The sequence below is a fragment of the Lissotriton vulgaris genome, chromosome 6 (assembly GCF_964263255.1).
Source record: "Lissotriton vulgaris chromosome 6, aLisVul1.2, whole genome shotgun sequence".
NCBI classification, from domain to species: domain Eukaryota; kingdom Metazoa; phylum Chordata; class Amphibia; order Caudata; family Salamandridae; genus Lissotriton; species Lissotriton vulgaris.
The window spans coordinates 1,120,217,763-1,120,244,262 of record NC_141694.1 but is presented as its reverse complement, the minus strand read 5'-3'; the positions used below and the strand labels follow the sequence as shown (position 1 = coordinate 1,120,244,262).

At 48.0% G+C, this 26,500-nt stretch overlaps 1 protein-coding gene across 3 annotated transcripts in view; it reads left to right on the top strand.

Moving 5' to 3' along the window:
- AHCTF1 (AT-hook containing transcription factor 1) overlaps nt 1-26,500 on the top strand; it is a 1,100,496-nt gene that overhangs the window by 65,255 nt on the left and 1,008,741 nt on the right. For all 3 annotated transcript variants that reach the window (XM_086927206.1, XM_086927204.1, XM_086927205.1), the window contains exon 3: nt 7,389-7,642. In XM_086927206.1, coding sequence (XP_086783332.1) covers nt 7,389-7,642 — 254 coding nt within the window. The remainder of the gene's footprint in view (nt 1-7,388; nt 7,643-26,500) is intronic.

The window sequence follows — 26,500 nt, the reverse complement described above, 5'->3', positions numbered from 1 at the left end:
TACTCTGCGCCACTACTCATACTCTGCGCCACTACTCATACTCTGCGCCACTACTCATACTCTGCGCCACTACTCATACTCTGCGCCACTACTCATACTCTGCGCCACTACTCATACTCTGCGCCACTACTCATACTCTGCGCCACTACTCATACTTGCGCCACTACTCATACTCTGCGCCACTACTCCTACTCTGCGCCACTACTCCTACACTGCGCCTCTACTCCTACACTGCGCCTCTACTCATACACTGCGCTTCTACTCCGCGCCTGTACTCATCTCTGCGCCTTTACTCTGTGCCTCTACTCGCTCAATTGCTCTACGCCCCTACTCCTCTATGCCTCTACTCTACACCTCTACTATTCTAATCTTCGCACTCCTCTACATCCTGTACGTCTCTACTCCTCACCTTCTTTACTCTACGCCTCTACTCCTCTATTCTATGCCCTCTACTCTATGCCCTCTACTCATTAACTCTACACCCACTACTCTACACCCACTACTCTACACCCTCTACTTTACAACCTCTATTCTGTGCCCTCTACTCCTCTGCCTTATACCTCTACTCCTCTGCTCTATGCCTCTACTCCTCTGCTCTATTCCTCTACTCCTCTGCTCTATGCCTCTACTCCTCTGCTCTATGCCTCTACTCCTCTGCTCTATGCCTCTACTCCTCTGCTCTTTGCCTCTACTCCTCTGCTCTTTGCCTCTACTCCTGCTCTGCCTCTACTCCTGCTCTGCACCTCTACTCCTGCTCTGCGCTTCTACTCCTGCTCTGCGCTTCTACTCCTGCTCTGCGCCTCTACTCCTCCTCTGCGCTCTCTACTCGCTCAATTGCTCTACGCCGCTACTCCTCTATGCCCCTACGCCCTCTATGCCTCTACTCTACGCCTCTTCTCCTCTACTCTGTTCACTTTACTCCTCTATGCCCTTTACTGCACTACTCTATGCCCCCTACTCTACGCCCTCCACACCTCTACTCTGCGCCTCTGCTCAACGCTGTCACATTCTCTTCTACTTTATGCCCTCACATTCTCTACTCTACGCCCTCACATTCTCTACTCTATGCCCTCACATTCTCTACTCTATGCCCTCCCATTCTCTACTCTACGCCCTCTACATTCTCTACCAGTAAAACCCTGAAACTAAACGGCACTAAAACTGAGGTGCTTGTTCTGGGTAATAATCCTGAGCTTTGGGGAATCAAATATTGGCTTGATACTCTGGGCCCTTTGCCTACCTCTATCTCCAAAATTAAAAACCTGGGTTTCATTATTGTGACAAATCTTTCCCTTAAACCTCAGTTGCCTAGGGTTACAGCATCCTGCTTTGCTGCTCTTAGATGGATTGAAAAAATCCTTTGGCTAATTCCATCGGCAGCTCAGAGAACAGTTTTGCAGGCTCTGGTAATATCCAGCCTGGAAATTGGCAATGTGCTGTATTTGGGTGCAGACAAAGCCTTCTACACCCTCTACTCTACACCCTCTACTCTACGCCCTCTTCTCTACGCCCTCTTCTACTCTACGCCCTCTCCTCCTCTACTCTACTCCCTCTCCTCCTCTACTCTATGCCCTCTACTCTTCTGCTCTATGCCCTCTACTCTTCTGCTCTATGCCCTCTACTCTTCTGCTTTATGCCCTCTACTCTTCTGCTCTATGCCCTCTACTCTTCCGCTCTATGCCCTCTACTCTTCCGCTCTATGCCCTCTACTCTTCTGCTCTATGCCCTCTACTCTTCTAATCTATGCCCTCTACTCTCCACTCTGTCCTCTATGCCTCTACTCCTCTATGCCTCTACTCCTCTATATCTCTACTCCTCTACTTTACTTCTCTACGCCTCAACTCTACGCGCTTTACTCCTGTACTCCACACCCTTTACTCCTCTACTCCACGCCCTCTACTCTTCCGCCCTCTACTCATCTCCTCCACATCTTCTACTCATCTATTCTACGCAGTCTATGCCTCTCCTCCACTCCTCTCCTCTACTCCACGCCTCTCCTCCACGCCTTTACTTGACGCTTTACTCTCTGCTCCTACTCGGCGCCTCTACTCTATGCCCTCTGCCCCTCTTCTCTTCTCCTCTACTCCCTCTATGCATCTACTATTCTACCCTTTGCCCTCCTTTACTCTATGCCCTCTACTCTTCAACTCCTCTACTATACGCCTCTACGCCCTCTACTCTACGCCTCTACTTCTCTACGGCCTCTACTCCTCTACTCCTCTACCCTAGGCCTGTGCTCTACGCCTCTACTCCACTCCTCTACTCTGCGCCTCTACTCCTCTGCGCCTCTACTTCTCTACTCTATGCCTCTACCCCTCTACTCTGCGCCCTCTACTCTGCACCCTCTACTCCTCTGCGCCCTCTATCCCTCTACACCCTCTATCCCTCTACACCCTCTATCCCTCTACACCCTCTATCCCTCTACACCCTCTACACCCTCTATCCCTCTACACCCTCTATAGCTCAGAGAACAGTTTTGCCGGCTCTGGTGATATCCAGGCTGGAAATTGGCAATATGCTGTATTTGGGTGCAGACAAAGCCTCAGTCCACCGGTTGCTGGTCATTCAGAATGCTGCTGCATGTCTCTTTTTCCATCTGCCCAGATGCGCCTCTGCTCCACTAACTCCATTGGCTTAAAGTCTATAAGCGCATTGAATTTAAGGCGCTATGCTACATGTTTCGGGTCAAATGTGGCCTTGCTCCCTCCCATATTCAAAGATTGGTAACCTCTTCTGTAACGGCTTGACAATTGAGATCCTCCAGTCTCTCATTGTTTTCAGTCCCCAGGTTTCGTCTTGTCCTTATGAGGGATTGCTCCTTTTTCTACCTGGGCCTCAAGCCCTGGAATGCTCTCCCAATTGATCTTAGCAATTGTCATTCACTGTTAGCTTTCCGTAAGTGCTTCAAGACTCTGCCTTTCAGCAACCTGGCCTGACTCCTATTCCTGAACACCTGCATAGCCCTGCTTCCACTTGTCCTGCGCCGGGAGACCATGTTGGGTAGCTGCGCGCTCTATAAATAATATCTCAAAGAGACAATTAGTTATGGATTCCTCACCTTAGAATTACCCCAGGTGTCAGACTGGATCCAAATAATTTTTTTCCTCAGCAGTACCTCTGTGCGTCGATGGGTGGCGTTGGTCGACTCCACGTTCCTCGTTGGCGTCGTGTTTGCAGGAATGATGTTGCGGTATCTACTTAGTCGCCACCTCCGTGCACTGACATCCCTTCTTTATTTTTACGTGTCCGCCAGTGCAGATCCGGAGATAGCGGTACCTCGAGTCTCTTTCGAATTTTTGCATCTTTTGCCACCCTTTTTTGAGCCGATCGACTCCTGGTGCACAGAGGGATGTCACGCCAGACCGGCTTCAAGGCTTCTGACTCCTGATGTTGGTCATGGACCCGCACCTCGTGTGCCTTTTGGTGCCTTGCCATACATTTGATGTCTTTTCGGGAGCAGTCTCGAAAGCTTAAAGAGGCCCGGAAGTCCGCTCTGTGCCATTTGAGGTCCCGGTCGAGAGGAAGGTCCGGGGCCGGTCGCGGAGCTACCACTTGTCAATCGAAGTCTTTGAGTAAGTCAAAGCACAAGAAGAAGGCAATGAAGCATCGTCACTCTTCGCGATCTTGTGTCTGTCGGCTGAGGCGACACGGGGCATAGAGGGAGGGAGTCCAGCTCTGCCTGTGGAGCCTGTTGGGTCGGCTCCCGCTTTTCCAGGACCCGGAGCGACCCCTGCCCAGCCTCAAAGCTTTTACGAAGCCTTACATTCTATCTTCGGGCAGCCCTCGGGCCCCGCGGGCTCGTGTGGGAGCTCCAGAACTTCGATGTTGGTGGCTTCAGCTCCTGCGCCGCAGGGCCCCCAAAGATCCAGATCGGCGCCGGTCGACCTTGTGACACCTCCTCAGGGGCCAAATCCAGTGGCGACACCCTTCCCACCTCAGTCGGTTGTGTCCCCAGCCGGCGTCGACCCCAGCCTCCTCCTCGATGAGGACACAGTGCCGGACCGAAGTCTGGACCAGCGCCGACCGGTACTGACGTCGCCCGACATCGGGACCGACACCGACTGGTACTTTTGTACCCCTGTTCTCTCCTGATGTTTCCTACATCCCTGAGTGGCTCACAGGAGAGGGTGAGGAGGACTGGGAGGGGTCTTTGGACCATCTTGCAGATGAGTTGGAGGAACCAGACTGGAGAGGAGTTGGGTGAGGCCATTGGTCTGGACACCTCCCCAGACCTTTGCATGCTATCTCCCCCTACCGTGGCTACGCATGAGGGTGCATCTTATGCAGTGGTGTTGCGTAGGGCAGCTGAGGCCCTAAACCTCAAGCTTTCTACGGTGGCGGTCAGGACTAACCTTCTGACAGAGGTGCTCCAACCGGAAGCGGCCTCATCGGAGCCCCTGCTGCAGTTCAATGAGGCCGTTACTGACATCCTTTTGGGCACTTAGTCCAAGCCCAACACAGGGGCTTCTGTGCAGAGGATGATTGCTTGACGCCACCGCCCGGTCCGAGCGACCCGATTTTCCTCTTTTCCCATACTACCCCTGAGAGCTTGGTAGTCCAAGCCTCCACGTCCAAAGGCGCATTCCCAGGTGTCAGTCAGAATGACCCTGAGGCTACTGGGCCTCATGGCCTCCTGCATCCTTCTGGTGGATCATGCCAGGTGGCATATGCAGGCTCTGAACCTGAATTTCCAGTGGGCACAGCTTCAGGGGAATCTGTCCGATTGCGTCCAGATCTCGGAGGGCACTGATCTCCAATTGCAGTGGTGGCTCACAAACCTGGATTGGGTCAATGGCAGGTCCCTCTCCCTTCCCCAACTAGAGTTTACAGTGGTGACGGATGTATCACTTCTGGGTTGGGGCGGCCACATGGGAGAGGCTGAGATCAGAGGCCTCTGGTTTCCAGCGGAGTCAGTGCTCCACATCATCCTTATGGAGCTTTGGGCGATTAGTCTTGCTTTATAGGCATTCCTTCCCTCTGTTCGGGGAAGAGTATTGCTGGTGTTCACGGACAACACCACTGCCATGTGGTACTGCAACAAGCAGGGCGGGGTATGGTCATGGACCCTTTGTCAAGAGGCTCTCCACCTTTGGACATGGCTGGAACGTCTGGGAATATCCCTGGTGGTTCAACACGTAGCAGTTTCTCTGAACGCCGGAGCAGACGTACTCTGCCACATGTACATGATGTATCACAAATGGCGTCTTCACTCGAAGGTGGTGCAAGGTCTCTTTCAGCAGTGGGGAGAGCCATGCTTAGATCTATTAGCTTTTCGTCGTGAATGGAGTTGCGGTCCTCTGTACGCCTTCCCACCTGTACCACTTCTGCCCTGGGTGCTGAAAAAGATCAAGCGCGACCAGGCCCAAGTCATTCTTGTGTCTCTGGATTGGGCATGAAGAGTATGGTATCCCGAGCTGTTACACATAGCCATCGATCCTCTGATCAGCCTGCTTATTCTGGAGAATCTTCTGTCACAGCAGCAGGGACGTTTCTCCAACCGAACCTGTCCAGCCTTTACCTCCTTGTGTGGAGATTGAGCAGCAGTGGTGCACGGCTTTCAACCTTCCTCCCGAAGTCTGAATTGTATCTTGACAGCCAGGTGTCCTTCCACTAAAACGGTATACCCCTGTAGATGGAATACATTTGTGGCATGGTGCACAGCAAAGGCTGTGCATACCCTTTCTGCCCCTCTTTCTGAAGTTCTCTTGTTCATTCTTTCTTAGCCCAGCTGGGCTCTGCTCTGGGCACTCTTAAGGGCTATCTCTCAGCCATTTCAGTCTTACTTAAGCTTCCTGATCGACCTTCTGTTTTCAAGTCCCCTGTTGTAAATAGATTCCTTTTAAGGGCATTACTCACATCTTCTCTCCTATTCCTTTCATAATGCCTCAGTGGAGCTTGAACTTGATTCTGACTTATCTTATGTGCGCTTCCTTCGAGCTGCTTCAAAATTGTCTTCTCAGACTTTTAACTTTTAAACTGCCTTCTTGGTTGCCATCACCTCTGCTCGCAGTGTGAGTGAGCTTCAAGCTCTTTCTTCTAAACCTCCTTTCTTGGCTGTTCATCCGGATAAGGTTGTCCTTCGCACTAGGCCTTCTTTCCTTCCCAAAGTGGTTACCTCTTTCCACGTAGGACAGACCATCACTTTGTCCACCATCTTTCTGCCTCTGCATCCTTCTAAAGAGGAAGAGTGGCTTCCTCACCTGGATCCAAAACTTGCTCTTTCTTTCTATCTGGATCACACAAGACTATTTCAGGTGGATGACCAACTCTTTGTTGGCTACGTGGGCACTAAGAAAGGTCGGGCCGTACAAAAAGAGACCATCTCTCAATGGGTCGTTCTTTGTATAAAAATCTGCTATTTCTTGGCGAAAAAGGAACCTTCATTAGTGTTTGGTCCCCATTCCACCAGGGCAACGGCAGCTTTTACTGCTTTGGGACGTCCAGTCCCCCTTCATGACATCTGCCAGGCAGCTACGTGGGCTTCACTGTACACGTTTACCAAACACTATTGCCTGGACAGCCAGGTCCGGAGAGCATGCTTCTTGGTTGTTTGGTTCTCCAGGACTTCCTGATGTGAACTTGGTTGCAGACCCACCACCTGGGTTGGTATTGCTGGGGCATCTATTCTAAGGTGAGGAATCCATAACTAATTGTCTCTTTCAGATGAACAAGTTACTTACCTTAGGTAATGTTATATCTCTAAGAGACATAGATTAGTTATGGATTCCTCACAGCTCCTCCCATTTCTGCGAACTGACTTCTAGAGTAAGGGACTCCCTTTCAGAGCCCTAGTTCTCGTTCACCGAAGTCAGTGTCTTGCATGGCTCTGCCCTTCTGGTGTGGAATGTCGTGTAAAGAACTGACATAAGCGCGCGAGGGCAGTGTCTAAGTAGATACTGCAATTTCATTCTGGTGACCACGACGCCAACGACAAACGCGAAGTCGACCGACACCACCTATCGACGTGCAGAGGTACTGATGAGAAAAAAAATTCTCCGGATCCAGTCTGACACCCAAGGGTAATTCTAAGATGAGGAATCAATAACTAATTCTAAGCTGAGGAATCCATAACTAATCTGTCTCTTACAAATGTATAGTTACCGAAGGTAAGTAACTTGTTCAATAATATTCCACGCCCTCTACTCTTGCTTTGAGCAATGGCTTATATTTCATCTCTCGCACACAGAGTTTCTTAAAGTGCCAACAGCTTTAGGGAGGGCAGGCAGTGGCAGGGCCATTTGCAGCATATATTGCAGCTGAAGGTCTGATACAGCTGTTGTAGCAGATATTTGTTAGTTTCTTTGACTTATATCTTCAAGTTTGCTTTTGTAAGCCTATATTTAAACATCCTGCAACTGCTAATTAGAAACATTTCCTTCTATTTTCAGGGCAATGTGGGTTTGCATGTTTGGCATGCGGCCCTCATTTGGAAATTGTGAACTCTGTCACAGGGGAGCGATTGTCTGCATATCGTTTTAGTGGAGTGACAGAGCAGCCCCCGACCGTCCTAGCTGTGAAAGAGTTTTCCTGGCAGAAAAGGGAAGGTCTGCTGGTGGGAATCGAAGAAGTGGAAGGAAGCGTCCTCTGTTTGTATGATCTCGGACTCTCCAGAATGGTCAAAGCAGTTGTTCTTCCTGGAAGGGTACTTATTTTTTGCATTCTGTTTAAACTGAATTGTATTGCTGCTTGCATAAAAGGAAGCTTCTCATGTTTGTGTGGTGGTTTTACTTACATATTTTTTACTTTCATGGAAACTGTTTAGATTTATTATTGCTGAATACTTATGTCCTGCACGTTCAGAGTGCGAGTCAGATTTAAAATGGTGAAAGCGTAAAAATTATTTCAGTGAGTTTGCTTGTCCTAAAATGCATCCATGAAAAAGGTGAGAATTGACTAGGGTCGAAAGACATTGTAGTCATTTTGAAAATGGGCTTACTAGACATGATCTGTTGGCGATCCCTTTCCATCAAGGTACCAGAAGACTTGAAGTGATCCGAGACAAAACATTCCAGACATCAAATTGTATTTTACATATTCGGTTTTCTCAGGCATATTAGTACAGCAGGTTCAGCTGAAATGAACTCCTACTTTGTATCCCTGATGCTTTCAGTCACTGAACAAAATCTCAGGGCTGAAAACATTGTTTTTCAGGCATGTGTGGCTAAAGCAACTAAGATTAATAAAGACCATCCTTGTTCTACTTGACATGCAGCCTACGTGAATTATTCAAGGACATTCACCTACCTGTAGCGGCTCCTTCCGAATGAGGCAACTCTTTTCTAAATATATACATATATATAATATATATATATATTTTTTTTAATTAAGTACTTTTACAAAGTATATGACTTCACCACACATGCATTTGCGTTGTAATTGCATGCGTAGTAAAGTCATATGCGTTGTAAAAGTTTGAGGAATTATGGCTTGCGGAGTAATGGTACTTGCGTACTAAAAAATGCGGAGTGATGGTATGCGGGATTTTTGAATGCGGAATGGGATCATATATTCTTTCAAACCACATTGACCCCTTAGCAGCTACCATTCAAAACAATGTTTGTTACTTACTGCACCTACTAATCTGTGCAGTAGCCTCCTATCATGTCCTCTTCAGTTTCTCTCTTGGAAGGTAGCATTTCTTGTGGCTATCACCTCACTAAGGCATGTCGGTGAACTCCAAACCTAAACACTGGAAGAAATATTTTTTTTCAGTTTCATAAGGCTAGGGTTGTCCTTTGCATCAGCCCTACATTTTTTCCTAACGTGGTGTCTCCTTTCCACCTTAACCAGTCTACTGAACTGTTTCTTTCCTCAACATGTCTCAGTTGCAGAAAAGACTTTTCATGCCTTAGATGTTAAACACATAGAGAAAGTGCCTGACCCTCAAAATTGCTTCAAAAGCCTTCTTAACCCCTTCCATGCTGGTGACGAACCCCAGCCGTCATGCACTACAGTGCTCGTGTGCTGATGACGGCTGGGGTTCGTCATGGCCCGCCCGTGTTCTGCCGGCGGCCGCACACGGGGAAAATCGCGGCCGCACGGAAGGGGTTAATGTAAGAAAAGATAAACAAAAATGTATACGTTTATCTCGGCAATTATTTATGCCTTTTATTTTGATACTTATTTGAAATTTTTGATGTTTTAATTCATCAAGAAAGACACATCATCCTTATCACATGATACCACATTATTTCAACATGTTTACAAACAACAGTGAATTGTACATTATCAAACCTATAAATAAATCATACAAGTGTTGAATATATTTGGAAAACAGGCAAAACAGGATGTCACGAACATTTCTTATGAACATGTTTCTTAGAAAGTATGAGATCTTTCATATACAGTTGCCCAATAAACACAACTTCCTGACAACTGAAAAATCCCTATTCATAGCCTTATTGTAAGAAACCTGTAAATTGTCTCAAATTCATCAAGGATTTTTAGGAATGTGTATCCTATTATCTGATTATTCGTGGAATGAATGCCGTTGCTGACGCGTTTCGAGTTCTGGTTCAAAATCACCGGACTCTCATCAGGGCTGTATTGATCTTTTCATTAGAACACTATTCATGAAAAAAAAACATGTAGGGTTTTATTTAGAAAGCTGCCTCTACCTATTCAAGATTGTCTTTGTGTATTTCGCATAAGTCAAGACTACATACCTTCATATTTTCACGAAGCTAGTGGATTTAAAATGTCGAAAGTGCTGGTGGCATAGTTCTGCAATAAAATGCAGTTTAAATCAGATTTTACTCTCATAGTTTCACATCAACATTGCTTTCAATCATAGGAATGGGCAAAGGTTCTATTCAAATTTTTACCTCATTCATAAAGTATCAGATACAAATCGGGATAATAGCCGGTATTTCTTCTCACCTTAGCATCCGCGTTTGTCATGTCGACAGCCTTTCCCTTTTCAGTTACCAGCAGAGCAAGAATGGCGATTTAGTCAAAACGCCATATTTTCAAATGGTTGCCGCTAAGGCAATCAAAACAAAGCATCTAGTCCTATTTAGGCGTGATGCATTTTGGGAATTGTAGTGTTGGTTAACCATTTTACATAGTCATATGTGATACATTGTAGAATTTGTAATATTTAATGTGTATTTCATAACTAAGATGCATCTAAAATGACTAAGTTTTGACTGGAAGTAGATTATCTCCTATTTAGCTAACCGGATGTTAAACAGGCCTTAATGTTTTTTGTGGCTAGGACAAAACCCTTTTAGAAGACTCAGCAACTTTTTATTGCTTTTTCTGAACCGCATAAGTGAAATGCTTTATCAAAATCAGGCATAGCCAGATGGATAGTTAAATGTATCCAAACCTGTTACCAAAAGCCAAAAGCTTTTTGCGTGTTCCTCCGAGATCCCTCTCAGCTAGAAAGAAAGCGGCCTGTATAGCCTTCCTGGAAAGCATCCCCTTAGCTGACATTTGTAAAGATTGGTCAGGCTGTACTCCGTAACCTATTTCTTTCTTCTGCAACCCCCACAGGCTAGCCACTGCATATGGGAGGACTGCTTTACAGTCAGTTGTCGAAGTGCATAAAGAAAAAGGTATGGGAACGTATGGTGTGCTCATAGGGGGTATGGTGAGTGAGGGGGTCAAAGGTGTGGCTAAAACCAATATTCTTAAACATTTTTCTGCATTTCACCTTCAGGAAAATACAAATAATGAAGGCCCAGCTTAATGAAAAATAAATGAATGCTAACCAGTGGGAAATGCACTACCGTACATTATGAAACCTCTGTTAGTTTATGCACTGTAGAGGTCTGTGTCTGTTACCAGAGAGCCACAGAATGGAGTCATGGTTGGTGTAGTAAGGAATAGGGACTTGTGTATGTTTAGTGCTACTAGGCCCCAGTTTGACAGAAATCAAAGGGACGTCTGTGCGTCAATATTTTAAACTTGCATTGCTCAGTCTGAATGCTTCCAAAATATAGATTTGACTAAAACCCAAACTGTAGTAGTAGTAGTAAATAGCTTTATTTTGATAAAAACAGATCTTAAAAGCAGTTGAACACTATTAATAATATACCCAAACTGTACATAGTGCAATTATTTTTATAACTGTCCTTCAAAAGCCCACACGTCACAGCTCAGCTGGTAACTCCCTTGCATTACCACCCAAAAAGAATAAATAGTTTTATTAGGAAGCTTTAAGTGTTTTACTCAATTAAAGCCGATACTGACTTACAAGCAACATTTGCAGGTTAACCAGGTGTGCACAATTACATTTCTTTCAGTCAAGTAGACACCCTGGCAAGAAGGCTGTCTAACTCTCCTTCGGTTTCACAGCATTTGAGACCCACCTGCCTTAAATTTCAGCTGAAGCATTTCAACTCTCAGAAATAGCCATCCCGGGACAGTTGATTTTTCCTAAAAATTATGGATCTGTTTGTTTTAGTTTATTTAAAAGAAACAAAAGACACTTTGTGTGCTCCGATCCTGCCCACTGTGACCAGCGTTTACAGTTTATGCCTGCATGTTTATCTACAGCCACACATGCCTCAAGCAGAAACCTACTAGCCCTCTAGTATTCTGTTTGACTAGTCCTGTAAAGCCTGCCACCACAGGCGAGTTTCTGACCCCCAGGGGTAAGAGCTCTCACTCTCAGGAGGGCAGAAACAATGACTGCTCTGGAGAGATGTGTTAGCACCTCCTTCAGTGAGGCTGGTATATTAGCATATCAAGGCAGAAGGCTTCAAAGACCTCTGCTCCCTTTGCCATACATCCCAAGGCATCTGCAGACAGGGAAATGCCACCCCCTGCCCTGGGCCCACCTGGGACCTAGACAGTCGGGAAATTAGCTATGCAGGAGGCGTGTTGCACTGCCAGGCTGGATTCACTTAACCAAGCCTGACTTGAACATGAATTTAGAAATTCCACCATCTGATGCCCATGCCCCAAAAGAAGTGGTCATCTAGGGGGTATAGTGACCCCATGGGTAAGTATCCCATTGGCTTCTACCCTTCAATCCCCTTAACGTCCCTATAATGAGTATGGAGGGGACTCTCTGAAACCAGACTTCAGTTTTCTACAGGCCGAAAGAAGAATGCTTACCCGAGAACCAAGGAGCTCTACCAACTTGGCGCCAAACCTGCCAGCCTGCCTTCTGCGCCTTCCAACACTCGTGGAGCAACTGATTCATTCTGTCTCTGTTCAGACCTCAAACTCAGAGGGTGCAGTGCTTCGCTAATTACCAAAGGGACTTCCTTGGAGTAGAGGAGCTACTCCCATGCAGCTGCAGGCATCAAAGAAGCAAGACCCAGTACACCGACCTGCCACATACGGGGACTATTGATGCACAGCCTTCCAGGAACATGTAGAAGTGCTCCTACTGGTCAGACTCTTCTTCCCTCCAAGTGTGGGGACGCCAGTACCAACCAGATCCACACAACACCAATACCTGGGGTACCGACCCCTTGCATTAGCCAAGACATGTTGTGTCCAGGCCAGACATGAACCCCAAGGAAGACGGAGTTGCATGTCGAGGGACAGTGTGTAGGAAGCTGGCTCTAAATATACGAGACCAAAATAAGTCCTAGTGTGCAGAGTCCAGTGGATCCTCAAAGGTAGGCTGAGGTAAAAATACCTTACTCTCTATTCGTGGTTGTGTGGGCCAGCAGTAAGGCTTTTTACAGAGGGTAGTGTTAAGCATTTATTGTACACATTCTGGCAAGATATGTCACACACTCAAAGACTGAACTCAGGCTAATTTGTTTGTTAAAAAATATTCTTTAGTTGTATTTTTTCTAGAACGAAGCAAGGCCTCATACAGGTTAAGTGAAATAATACTTTGCAGGAATTATACAGCTGAATGCAGTTGTATGTAATTGTTTTGGATACAGGTAGCTCAATTATTCAGAAACAGTTGAAATTACTTTTCAGTTGCTTTGCAGTTACTGTAATACTTTTTAGATTACTTTGCAGAATATTTTTTCTATTCAGTGTGATATGCCTAGATATCACACTGGGACATTTCCTAAATAAAAGGTGAGTAAATCAGTTTTGGAAATATACAGTTTCTTAAGTTTTCATACAATTTCCTAACTCCACACTTGAAGTTTTTCACTGAAAAGCAGTCAATGCAATCCTATAGGAGGAAATTAAGTTGTTGGTATACAAGAAAGTACTTGGTTTTAAGAGTTGAGTTTCTGGGCTTGAAACAAGGGCTTCCCCAGGGTCAAGGGTGCACCCTCCACAGCACTAGGGTGGCTGGATACAGAGTGTTGAGGCCCAATGTTATCTAATGGTGATATGGGGCATCCAGTTGGTGGCTACTCACACGCAAGCCACAAGGTTGAGGGAGCAAAGCTCCCGGACTTAGGCTCAGGGCAAAGGGAGATTCAAGTTGGCACATCTAATGCACCCACAGCGGCGGCCATGTGATGGGTTCTGTTTTGCCGCCGGGTGTCCTGTTCTTTTCATTGGGGATTCGCCGTTGCAACAAACACTGCAGGCTCAGGGACGAAGAACTTCTGGAGGCTACCACCGGTTGCAGAGGTAAGTTGGGATGCCGGGACACTGTTGGTTGGGCCATCTAAGGCTGTGGGGTGTTGGGTGCAGGGGTGTCTTTTGGCGTCTGCTTTCTCTTACTGGTTCCGGTTGTGGTGATCTCCAGATCCCAGGTCAGGATCGCCAGGGAGACCTCCTCGTGGAGTTTGGATCCTGAACTTGGGCTGTGGGCTTCTGGTACAAAGTGGTGCAGACTCCCGGATTTGGCCGGAGCCAGAGTCTGTTAGTGAGCAAACCTGGTGCTCACGGGAGATAGTCTTTTCAGTGAAGCTTGAGGAATGGGGTTGGCAAAGGTGGGCACACCTTTCCTTCTATCTTGATTCTCCCGCTGATTCTCCTGCTCAAAGTCTGGGTCTGAACCGGTGGGGGCAAGTTGCAGGGAGCAGCAAATTGCTGGGTCAGCTTACAAAGGCGGCAAGCCTTTAAAGCTTCCCCTTCCTGGACCCGGCCAATCCTGGGGGAGGAGGCTTGGCACTTCTGCCCAGGTTGTGCTTTGTTTCAGGACCCCAAGAGCGGGAGGCTCTCGACCCTTGTGTCCAGAAACATGTCTGTGGGTGGCAGCTGGCGGGCAGCCAGTCAGCCAAGACACTAGAGTCTGGTTGTTTTTCAGGGACATCTCTAAGATGCCTTCTGAGCACATTTTTCTTCAAATGGCACTCTGGCATCAGTGTGGGTTAAGTGTGATGAGAAGTTTGATATCAGACTTCCCAGTTTTCAGTGAAGCCATTATTGTGCTGTAGAGTTCGTAATGACCAACTCAAGACCATATACTCTTTATGGCTTTACTGCACTTACAATATCTAAGAATGGACTTAGACACTGTAGGGGTACAGGGCTCATGCACCAGTACTCTCACCAGTGGCATAGTGCACCTAGCTGGAGGGGTGGCTGACTTATGCCCTAGGCAGTGGGTTGTAGGCATGGGTTCTTCACCAAGACATGTAGCCTGCAGAGGGAGAAGAAAGAGGGGAAAAACAGGGCTTCTAAGGGTGGCACAATATGGGCTGCAGCCCTTAAATTCATTCCCTTGTCACTGTTTCCTTGGTACCCATGGTACCTTTTACAGTGGACTTGCAGTGGCCAGAGAGTTGCCAATTGGGTGTGCATCAGTACAGTTTTAGGGAAAGAACATAGGCCCTTTGTACCTGGTTGGCAGGAACCCAGGGCATACTTAGTCAAAAGAGCATCAATATCAGGCAAAAAGTGGGGGCAACCATGCACAAAGGGGTACTTTCCCACACAGTGAGACCCAGATCCAGAGTAGCCTAGCTGTCCTGTTTGACCCTCTGCAGCACAACCAAAGACAAAGAGTGAGTCTGTGACCACCGACCTCTCAAAGCACCTATGCACCCGCACTCCAGAGCCCGAGTCAAAGAGAGGTGACGGTGTCAACGGGTTCCCTAGACCCATCCTTGGGTTTGCCCAGACTGGACTTCCAGTCGCCGCCTGCAGCCTCTTTCTATAGGCCCCCTCCAAGCCCGAGAGACTTAACCACTGGATCCAACCACAAAAAGATACCTCTGCATCCAAGCTCCACAGCCTGGAGTCAGAGGTGAAGTGGGCCAAAGGTGTCCCCCACATGCTTTGCGGGCTCCCCCAGACTAGTCTCTTAGTCCCTGCCTGCAGCCTCTTAGTAACTGGACCGTTCTACATAAAAATAATTAATAGCACACCGGAACACACCTCTACACCCAGATGCCCCAGAGCCTCCCAAGGTGATCTATTGGTGGGGCCTTGGGCCTTGTTCCATACTCGCCTTAAGTCCTGAAAAAGATTCCTGTAACTCTCTGCTACGTGCTCTAATGTAGTACATTTTCCCCCCATAGGATAACATTCCCTCTCTCAAAAATGATCAACTTTTGAAAACTGTAAAATTCATAACTCGATAAGTACTTACCTGATTCTGATGAGCTTGGTATCTAAATTCATATAAAAGTGTGAGTTCTTGTTATTGGGTGGGGTGGTGATAAAAAGCACTGTGTTCTGAAACTGATAGCAGGCGGGGGCTATAATTGGGGGTAGCAAGAGTGTTTTGATTTGCTTGCTGTGCTCGGAGCGAGATGACTACCACTCAGTGTGCTGTGCAACTAAGTAGATCTGACAAATACTGGTTATATGTACCCTGATCGAAATTTACAATCATTGTGTGACTTCGGTTATTGGTTTGCATTGCACAAATTATTGTTTTCTAAATGCAATAAAAATTTGTAAAAAAAAAAAAAGTATGTGCTATTTTTATATAAATTGGTGTCGAATTTCTTTGAGTTAGTCTCTAATTTTCTGCCTTTGTGCAATAAATGCTTAGCACTACCCCCTGATATGCCTAACTCATCGCCCACACTACCACAAAATACAGCATTTGGGGTTTCATTTTTGCCTCTGTAATTCCTTTGGGGTTTGCCTCGAGTCCTTAGACAGTGTTACTCGTTTTGGTTTACTATATAAAGAGCCAGCTTCCTACACATGTCAATTTTAATGTGGGTATTTGATACACCCTCTTCCTTTAACCTCTCCCTATGTGCAGGGCTGCGTTACAATATTTGCTCCTCTTGAAAGATGAATTTATTTGTTTAATGATCTATAAATACATTACCACTGCGGTGCGGCTTCTGAACATGGTTGGTAAATGATTTTATTTTGATTAAAACAATATGTTCGAGGAGTATGAGCTGCAGATTACACACTGTGCAAAGATGGCCACCTAGTGTTGGGCCGGATGTTTGCAGTTTGTTTTGTTGTAGAAAAGTCTTTAAAAGTCATGGGATAGATGACTCCTCCTTTGGATGATACTGCGCATTCGGCATCGGCTCCATCCCCAAATTGTTTTTTTCCGCCACCGGGCTCGGATATGTTTCCAGCTCTCCTTGTTGGAACCGATTTTCCTTCGGCGCTCAATCCTCACCAACTTAAAGAAAATTAGTTTTGAACGCTTTCCCAGTCAACGCTACTCTTCAACACCGAAGATTTCGAATCCGGGCATCGTCGACAGCCTTCGGGCCTAACTAGGCCTCAACTCCAGCTCATGGAAAGGACGCCATTTAAAAAGTGTCCTCAAAGTGGGTCGAAGTTTCCCCACACCGACTTTCATGAAGTGTGTAACCTTTGCCTCTCCTTGAGCACGAGGCCAGAGACTGTTCCGCTTGTGCCTCTTTCCACTCCAAAAAGACTATCCGGGACTGAAGAGCTAGGAGAGCAATGGCTCGATCTTCAGCTCTGATTCCGGAGAAGAAGGCGTCGACGTCCCAGAAACACACGATGTCGACAGCAACTCCGAGGCAGACGATTCAGAAGTCGAGGCCATAACTCCAGCACAGCGGGTCATAAGTAAGACCGTCGACCCCGACCCTTCCTCGACAACTCAAAGAAGGCCCGGTCACACCCTCTCCCTCGTGCTCGGGTGCACACGACACACTGCTTCTACTGCCCCACCTTCGGGCCCGGTTAAGAAGTTAACTAAGGTTTCAGGTGAGTCTGGCTCGAGTCGGCCTTTCCACTGTGCTGGCACACACCTACCGGCACCGAAAAAGACAACCTCATCGGCCACGCCGACATCCAAACCACCGGCGCCGAAGCATACCACTACTCCTTCGGCACCGAAACCCAGGTCGGAACCAAGCAAACCTGCTTCGGATTCAAAAAGACCACCGGAACTGAGAACCATTGGATCCCAAAAATATACTGGAGCCGAAAAAAATTTCGGAGCCAAAAAAGACTCCTGCTTCTCCAGTTAAAGACATTGCCAAAAAAACAAAAGAAACAGCTTCGGCGCCGGAACCTCCCTCCGCACCAAAAGATCGGCCTCCTGCAGAGGACTTATTTCAGCCAGACCCTGCACAAAACACTAGCTAAAGATCCAGTCACTGGGCAGCTAACTTTAGCTTCAAGAAAGCGACCACTGGATACACCAGCGCCAGCTTCTCATTCAAAGAAGGACATGGCTACCTCTCCCTTAAGACTTCCTTCCCCTTCTCCACCTATACCATCACCACCTGCTCCCCTACCACAACATTCCCCTACATCCTCTATCATACCAGACGATGACAATAGGGATGATAGCTCTTATGACATAGGTGCTAACATACATGATCCATCTATTCATCCAGGCTCACCTGACCCGTGGGACGATTATAACCCCAGACATCCCAAAGGTCCCTCAAGATGACCTATACCCCTCAAGGCCTTCCCCACCAGAAGACACTATGGGGTTTAATCAGTTGATACACAGAGCTGCGCAATATCATGGGGTAGATATGCATACAGACCCTGTAGATGAAGACTTTTTAATGGATACCTTTGATAATGCGCAAAGGTCCTCCTCCATTTTACCAATGCTTAAAGGAGTAATTAAGCATGCTCCTGAAGTCTTCAAAGATCCAGTCAGAACTCTGGTCATTAACTCTTGAATAGAGAAAAAATATAAAGCTGCCCCTTCTGATCTAGCATATATTAAAGGTCCAGCACCACTAGACTCACTTGTTAGCATATATTAAAGGTCCAGTACCACTAGACTCACTTGTAGTTTCCAATGCACGCGAGAGAGCAAACTCACAAACATCAGGTGAAGCTCCCCCACCAGATAAAGAGTCTAAGCTACTTGACGCATCAGGGAAAAAGAACTGCGTCTCAAGCAGCAAACATGTGGCGTATTGCCAATACACAAGCATTATTGGCCAGATATGATAGGGCACATTATGACGAATTAGAATCACTAATACGGCACCTCTCTGATAAGTACAAAGATAGAGCAAATGAGCTTAGCCAAGAAGGGAAAAATATTACAAACACCTCAATTCGTGTGCACTTGATGCAGCAGACACTGCCTCCAGGGCAGTTAACACCAGTGTTTTATTGCGTAGACATGCCTGGCTACGCATATCAAGGTTCAAACCTGAAGTCCAAAGTGCTATACTTAATCAACCCTTCGATGAGCAACACTTATTCGGACCCAATGTAGATGTATCACTTGAAAAAATGAAAAAGGATACAGATACAGCCAATTCTATGGGAGCCCTGCACTCGCAGGCTCCTGAACGTTCATTTCGCCGCTCATCTTATCGAGACGCTACTAGGGGATACTCTTCTGACACACCTTCTACCTCATGCAAAGCCCCTACACAATCCACCTATAGTAAGGGCTACCAAAGGGGAGGTTACAGGGGTAACAATAATAAAGGCAGAGGTAAAAACAACAGCCCAGATTAATAAAATTGGTACTAGAAGGTATCATGATGGGGATAGCAGGCTCCAACAAGGATGTCAAATTCTGAAAGACTTTTTTATATCTAAGGAAATTGTTATCAAAATACCTGCTTTCAAAATGTTTATGAAAAAATAAACATATAGGGCGCTTCCTAGCTAGATCCGTCAGGAAAAAGACTTAAGGCGATCATTAAGGCTATGTATGATGAAGTCGAAGGTCGCATGATTTATGGTTGTCGGAACAGGTTGTCGGTGTTTTTTCGACCGCTACATAAGATTGGATGCCCCTCTCAGAGATCTTCGCTGGTTTATATCGAGTAATATCTACGCTCAATCCTATTGACGACTCTCTCCAATGAGGCTCAAGCCAGTATCACGTCTCTCATTACGTCTACTGAAGTGCAAAACTCAATTAGAACACAGATGCAAAAGCCTGGGGATGCGATGGGTTACCAGTAGAAATCTACAAGGTATTTGAAACACACGTTTTCAAGGTCGTAGTAATTTAATAAAATTAGATTGTTGCTGGATGTGAGCTGCTTAGATCTTTTTTCATAAGCTGTAATCCATTACTTTCTGGAAGACAGAAAAGCCTTCCAATAAACCTGGCTTTTATCGCCCTTTAGGTTTACTAAACCAGGATTACAAGCTATTTGCTAAAATAATTGTCATCTGAGTAGCTCCACTAGCGCCTAGTCACGTTCATCTTGTTTTTCAAGTTTATTGAATTTCAGTTTTCCTCGTAAGTTTGTTAATTTAATAGAGCACCTATATCAGAAGGCCCAAGCCAAAAGTATAATTAATGCTCAGGCAGTAAGACATGTTACAATTGTAAGATGCACAAGACAAGGCTTCCCTGTGTAACCTGTCTTGTTTGCTCTGTTCATAGAACCTTTGGCAGCTGCTTTGAGGCAAGACCCACAGATTAGACCTCTTATGTTGGGCGCACAGAAGTTAAAATTGTTTGAAGGCAACACGATCCTCTACTTGCCTCCGGAGGAGCAAAATATCATCAATGTTCTGGTTAAGATTCAGGCATTGATGGACATAGGGGGTTACAAAATAAATCCTACTAAATCGGAACATCATCTTCTTAACAGTTCGCCAATGGTTTTACCTGCTGCTATGTGCACAATTAGATACCTAGGTATCTTTGTATCTCAAAATTCCGCAAATCTGTATTGAAATAATTATGTTGCCACCGTTAAAAAGGCACATGATCTACTTGAGCAGTGGCAGTCTTTACCCCTTATGATTACTATCAAATTGAATTGTAGCTTCTTCTGCAATGTGAAGGCACTAGATAAATGCTAAAAATTCAGTACAGTCTCTACCAGTTTCAGCCTTGGCATGGTCTTTTTCCATTAATATTTATAGTATCCCAGTTCATGTTGTATCTGATGCCTCTTGTACTTTAAGCGCCTATAGAATATTGGCATTGACCAGAACCAGTGTTATTTAGCTACAAATACCTCACTTACCCCAATGCCAGGCCTTCTTTGGCATGCATAGTGCCCATGCCATTTCAACAAAAACTAAATGCATGGTTAATAATTCCCTGTTCGAGGCATGTGGGCTGCTGAATTCATATCTGTGCATAGATCGCCGCCTAGTGTTGGGTCCGGAGGATTGCACATTGTTGTCCTGGAAGAGTCTTCGAAGTATCACGAGATAGGTGGCTCCTCCCCTGGACTACAGTGCGCATGGGCATCGCCTCCATCCCCAGATTGTTTTTTTCCGCCATTGGGTTCGGATGTGTTTCGGTTCCCTCTGTCGGAACCGATAGTAGTTTTACGTTTCTACTTGAGACCAAAAGGTCTTTAGGCTGGGCGTCGGTATTGTTTCGTTCGGGTTATCTTATTCTCAGCTCCGAACACTCCCTGCCCCTCCGCGTGCTCTCGGCGCGGACGGGCCTACTCGACGCTCCAAGTTCCTGAACATGGAACGGACTCCGTTCAAGAGGTGCCCGGTGTGCACCTCAAGTATTCGCACCTCGACGTGCACCCTGTGTGCAACAAGTGTTTATCACCGGACCATGACGAGGCCAGGTGTATGGCCTGCTCAAAGTTCCGGTGCAAGAAGACCCTAAAGCATCGTCGGGCCGCTCGACTCCAGGCCCAGTTGTCGGCGCCCCCTGCGCCCCCGCCGGACAACATCTTTGAAGCATTTGAAGACAACGAGAATGTCTTTCAGGTTTCGGACTCTAGCCCTGCGTCGGAGGGAGAGGACTACGACGCAGAAGATGAGGAGTTTGATGAAGCCGGCGACGAGGTAGGGGACGATGATGGGGCCATTGCCACCGTGGGGGATAGCTCGGAGGAAGAGCACCCCCAGACTGCCTCAGGGGCTAATCCCCAACATACGGCCCAGGTCGAGGGATCGCCTTCGGGCCTTACCCAAGACCTTGATAATAGTCCAACTGCCCCGCCTCTCGGCCCGGCCGCGGACATTTCTGAGGCGCCACTCCCGTTGAAGAAAACAAAAGTGAAGCCATCGGGATCCACACCATCGGTTTCGAAACCGAAAGTGAAAGCTCCACTGGTGGGGCAGAAGGCTCTAGAGGCGTCAACACCTAAGAAAGTCAAAATGGCCGACTTGAAAAGCCACGCCAAAATGGCCAACCCCAAGGCCTCGGGGTCGACGCCGAAGACGAAGGTGGCCGACGCGGCTGCGTCGGCGCCGAAGATGGTCGAGGTCGACGACCCGAAAAAGGCTCCAAAGAAGCGCCAAAGCGATTCCAAGGCTCCGGCTGTGCCGGCTCCGACCGTCGGGGCCAAGGATGGCAAGGTGTCGACTCCGAAGACGCTGCCCCCGGCAGACTCGACTCCCGACTCAGGGAGATCGCTCGAGACAGTCAAGCCCTCTCCAGCCTTGACGAAGAAGGTCGTTGAATCCCTCCAACGGATTCGAAACGCTGAGGTTCCCGAACCAGAGGGAGTGAAGCCGAAGCCCGCATCGAAGCCGGCGAAGGCGCAGACGCCTATTCGCTACACCCTGCCGCCAAAGTCGACGCCGAAAGCCTTCGCTCCGAAGCAGGGGGCGGACGTGCCTTCGAAGGAGGTGTTGACGCCCAAAGCGTCGCTGGCGGGGTCGAAGCCTCGGCTCCAGCCACTCACTGAGGAAGAGCGCCGTGAGGTCATCATCGACGCCAATACTGGGAAATTGTCCCTCCTCAAACGGAAAATCACCACGGAACCGGTGCTTGAACATTTTCGGATTCCTCTTAAAAACAAGAAGGACTCGGCGGGCGCTTCGGCCCCTATGGAGCCTTCGTCTCCCAAACAAGTGGAACGTTCTCCTACGCGTTCTAACGCAGGGGAAGGTGACGATGAGGAGGAAGTCGAGTACAACTATCCGGCGTACTCGGATCCGGAGGAGGAACATGAACCCTGGTCGGCCGGAGCCGACCCAGATGACCCGCAATCGGGTCAGGAACCGCAGCTCTTTGCGGCAAAGACCTCACCGACGGAGGACTCTGCGGCCTTCAACGCCCTAATTGAGAGGGCCGCAGCCAACCATGATGTCGAACTCCACTCAGATCCTGTGGATGTGGATTTTTTGTTTGACACTTTCTCAGTGGCAGAGAAGTCAGTCAAGACATTGCCAATGCTCAAAGGGGTGCTAAAGCACGCGCCGGAGGTCTTCAAGGAGCCCACTCGGGCGCGTGTCATCAATCCTCGCATTGATAAGAAATATAAGGCAGCGCCCTCGGATCCAACATACATCAAGGGACTCTTGCCACTGGACTCTTTGGTTGTATCCAACGCTCGGAAGAGGGCGAATTCACAGACTACTGGTGACGCTCCTCCCCCCGACAAAGAGTCGAAAATATTCGAGGCATCAGGAAAAAGGATTGCTGCGCAGGCAGCTAACATCTGGCGTATTTCAAACACGCAGGCCCTACTTGCACGCTACGATAGGGCTCACTATGACACCCTAGAAACACTGTTGCAGCACCTACCTGACCAGTACAAGGAGGCTGGGGAGATGTTAATTCAGGAGGGCAAGCTAATCACTAACGCTTCCATCAAATGTGCACTAGATGTGGCTGACACTGCCTCCAGGGCGATCAACACTAGTGTGTTGCTGAGAAGGCATGCATGGCTTCGAATCTCGGGCTTTAAACCTGATATCCAAACGACCATACTCAACCAAACAGTGAATCCTGACCACCTGTTTGGCCCTGAGGTGGATGCGACACTGGAAAAAATGAAAAAGGACACGGACACTGCTAAGTCTATGGGGGCCCTCCAATCTCAGCAGTTTCGGGGTGGTTCCTTTCGCCGCTCCAATTCCAGAGGCACCTCCAGGGGTCAAGCATCGCAATCCACCCAGTACTATAAAAGCAATACCCAGACCTCATACACCAACAAGGGTAGAGGTGGCTACAGAGGCAACAATGTCGAGGGCAGGGGACGTGGAAACAATAGCTCCAGGTCCACCGCCGCGAACAAGCAGTGACGTCTTGTCACTGCCCCCTGACCACTCAACACCGGTCGGGGGGAGACTCCAACAGTTCCTGCCTGCGTGGAAATCCATCACCACTGACAGGTGGGTGAGATCTCTTATCCAGTACGGTTACTGTCTGGAGCTTACTTCCACTCCACCAAACATTCCTCCAAGAAGCCGTCCTATGTCCGGCGAGCACTTGCACTTGTTGCAGCAGGAGGTCACAGTCATGCTGCAAAAAGGGGCAATAGAGCTTGTTCCACTGCAAGAAAGGGGAACAGGGGTTTACTCCCTGTACTTTCTGATCCCCAAAAAGGACGGATCCCTCAGGCCCATCCTGGACCTCAGGCCCCTCAACTGGTATATTCTCTCGGAGCACTTCCATATGCTCACGTTACAGCAGGTTCTCCCTCTGCTTCAACAGGGGGACTTCCTGGCCACACTGGATCTAAAGGATGCATACTTTCATATCCCCCTGCATCCTTCCCACAGGAAGTATCTCAGATTCACAATCCTAGACCAGCACTACCAGTTCAGGGTTCTGCCGTTCGGGGTCACCACAGCGCCAAGGGTCTTTACAAAGTGCCTGGCGACTGTGGCGGCGCATCTGCGACGCCAAAACGTCCACGTCTATCCTTATCTGGACGACTGGCTCATTCAGGCAAGGACAGAGCAGCAGTGCGCAGACCACGTGTCACGCACTATTCATCTCCTGCACGATCTGGGATTCTCGCTGAACTATCCAAAATCTCATCTCCAGCCCGCCCATGTACGGCAGTATCTGGGCGCGACGATAGACACGCTGGCAGCCAAATTCAGTGAGAATCGCCTGCATCCAGACTCTGATCCAACGATTCAGACCTCAGCACTCGCTTCCAGCGAAGGCGTTCATGCAGTTGATAGGCATGATGGCCTCCTGCATCTCCATCGTCCCGCACGCGAGACTACATATGCGTCCGCTTCAGGAGTGCTTGGCACGTCAGTGGACTCAGGCTCACGGGCAACTGACAGACCTAGTGTTGGTGAGCGGTCGGGCGTACAACTCTCTGCATTGGTGGAATCCACAAAACCTTTGCAAGGGCCGACCGTTCCAGGAGCCTGTGCCACAGATTATCCTGACAACGGACGCTTCTCTCCAGGGATGGGGAGCGCATGTACTCCATTACACGGTGCAGGGACTATGGACACTACAGCAGAGGAAGATGCACATCAACGTTCTGGAACTGATGGCAATCTTCATGGCTTTAAAGGCATTCAAAGTACATCTGTCCAACAAGGTCGTGTTGATCCGGACGGACAACATGACGGCCATGTACTACATCCAGAAGCAGGGAGGCACACACTCTCCGCAGCTGTCTCATCTGGCTCAGAGCATGTGGAAGTGGGCCATTCAGAGGAACATCTTCCTCATGGCGGAGCATCTCCCGGGCAAAGACAACCAGATGGCGGACCTGCTCAGCAGGCACAGCCACCAAATGCACGAGTGGGAGATACACCCATCAGTACTCCAACCGTACTTCCAAAGGTGGGGTCATCCAGAGATAGACCTGTTCGCCACAAAGGAGAACGCAAAATGCCAAAGCTTCGCCGCCAGGTTCCCACACCCGCAATCACAGGGCAATGCGATGTGGATGAACTGGTCAGGCAGATTTGCGTACGCTTTTCCCCCAGCACCTCTGATACCGCTGGTGGCACGCAAACTCAGGCAGCACTCTATGACTCTCATCCTGGTTGCTCCTACATGGGCTCGCCAACCATGGTACACCACGTTTCTGGAACTCTCCGTGGTACCGCATCAGAGGCTTCATCTCACCCCCAGCCTTCTGACGCAGAGCCATGGCGACATTCAGCACCCAGATCCGCAACAGCTCAACCTGGCGATCTGGCTCCTGAAGTCCTAGAGTTTGGCTACCTCAATCTTCCCCCCGATTGTATGGACATCATTCGGGAGGCAAGGAAGCCCACTACTCGAGCTTGTTACGCAGCCAAGTGGAAGCGTTTTGTCATGTACTGTGTAAACCACAATATTGACCCACTGGACGCTTCCATTCAGAACATTATTTGCTACCTGTACCAATGCAATTTGGCGTACTCTTCCATCCGCATTCATTTGTCTGCGATGGCAGCATAGCTTCAGAATAGGCAACACCTATCCCTTTTTAAGGTCCCTGCTATCAAGGCTTTTCTGGAAGGACTCAAAAGGGTCATTCCACCGCGGACACCACCAGCTCCAGAATGGAACCTCAATGTGGTTCTTACAAGGCTGATGGGTCCTCCCTTTGAGCCACTGCACTCTTGTGAGCTTCAGTTTCTGACTTGGAAGGTTGCTTTCTTAGTAGCGATTACATCGCTACGGAGGTTTAGCGAGTTGCAGGCGCTCACCATCCAAGAACCTTTCTTCCAAGTACACGCTAACAGGGTGGTGCTCCGCACTAACCCTAAATTCTTACCCAAGGTTGTATCTCAATTCCACATAAACCAAACAATTGAGTTACCAGTGTTTTTTCAAAACCCAGAGTCACTGGCGGAGCGGATGCTCCACACCCTTGATGTTAAAAGAGCCTTGATGTACTACGTCGACAGAACTAAAGATTTTCGTAAGACCAAGCAACTCTTTGTTGCTTTTGCCTCACACCACAAGGGAAATGCTATCTCCAAAGCTGGGATCGCTAGGTGGATAGTGAAATGCATTCAGATCTGTTACGCTAAAGCTAAACGCACTCTCACAATTCCACCAAGAGCCCACTCCACCAGAAAGTTGGGGGCCTCTATGGCTTTCCTAGGTAACATTCCCTTAGAAGATATTTGTAGAGCAGCTACATGGTCTACCACACATACTTTCACTAAGCATTACTGTGTAGATGTGCACTCTAAACAGCAGGCAGCTGTTGGCCAGGCTGTTCTCAAAACGCTTTTTCAAACGGCTGCAGCTGGCACGGGCGGCCGCCGCTAATGGAGGGACTGCTATGTATTCTATGCACAGATATGAATTCAGCAGCCCACATGCCTCGAACTGCAAATGCTACTTACCAGTATGCATCTGTTCTTGGCATGTAGGGCTGCTGACATTCATATCGCCCGCCCTCCTCCCCGGCGCCTGTAGCAGCTGCAGTATTTTCTTTACACATATTTTCATACTCTTAGCATAGGGCATCACTCACATATGTCACTCCATCTCTGCCAATGGCTAAAAACAATCTGGGGATGGAGGCGATGCCCATGTGCACTGTAGTCCAGGGGAGGAGCCACCTATCTCGTGATACTTCGAAGACTCTTCCAGGACAACAATGTGCAATCATCCGGACCCAACACTAGGCGGCGATCTATGCAC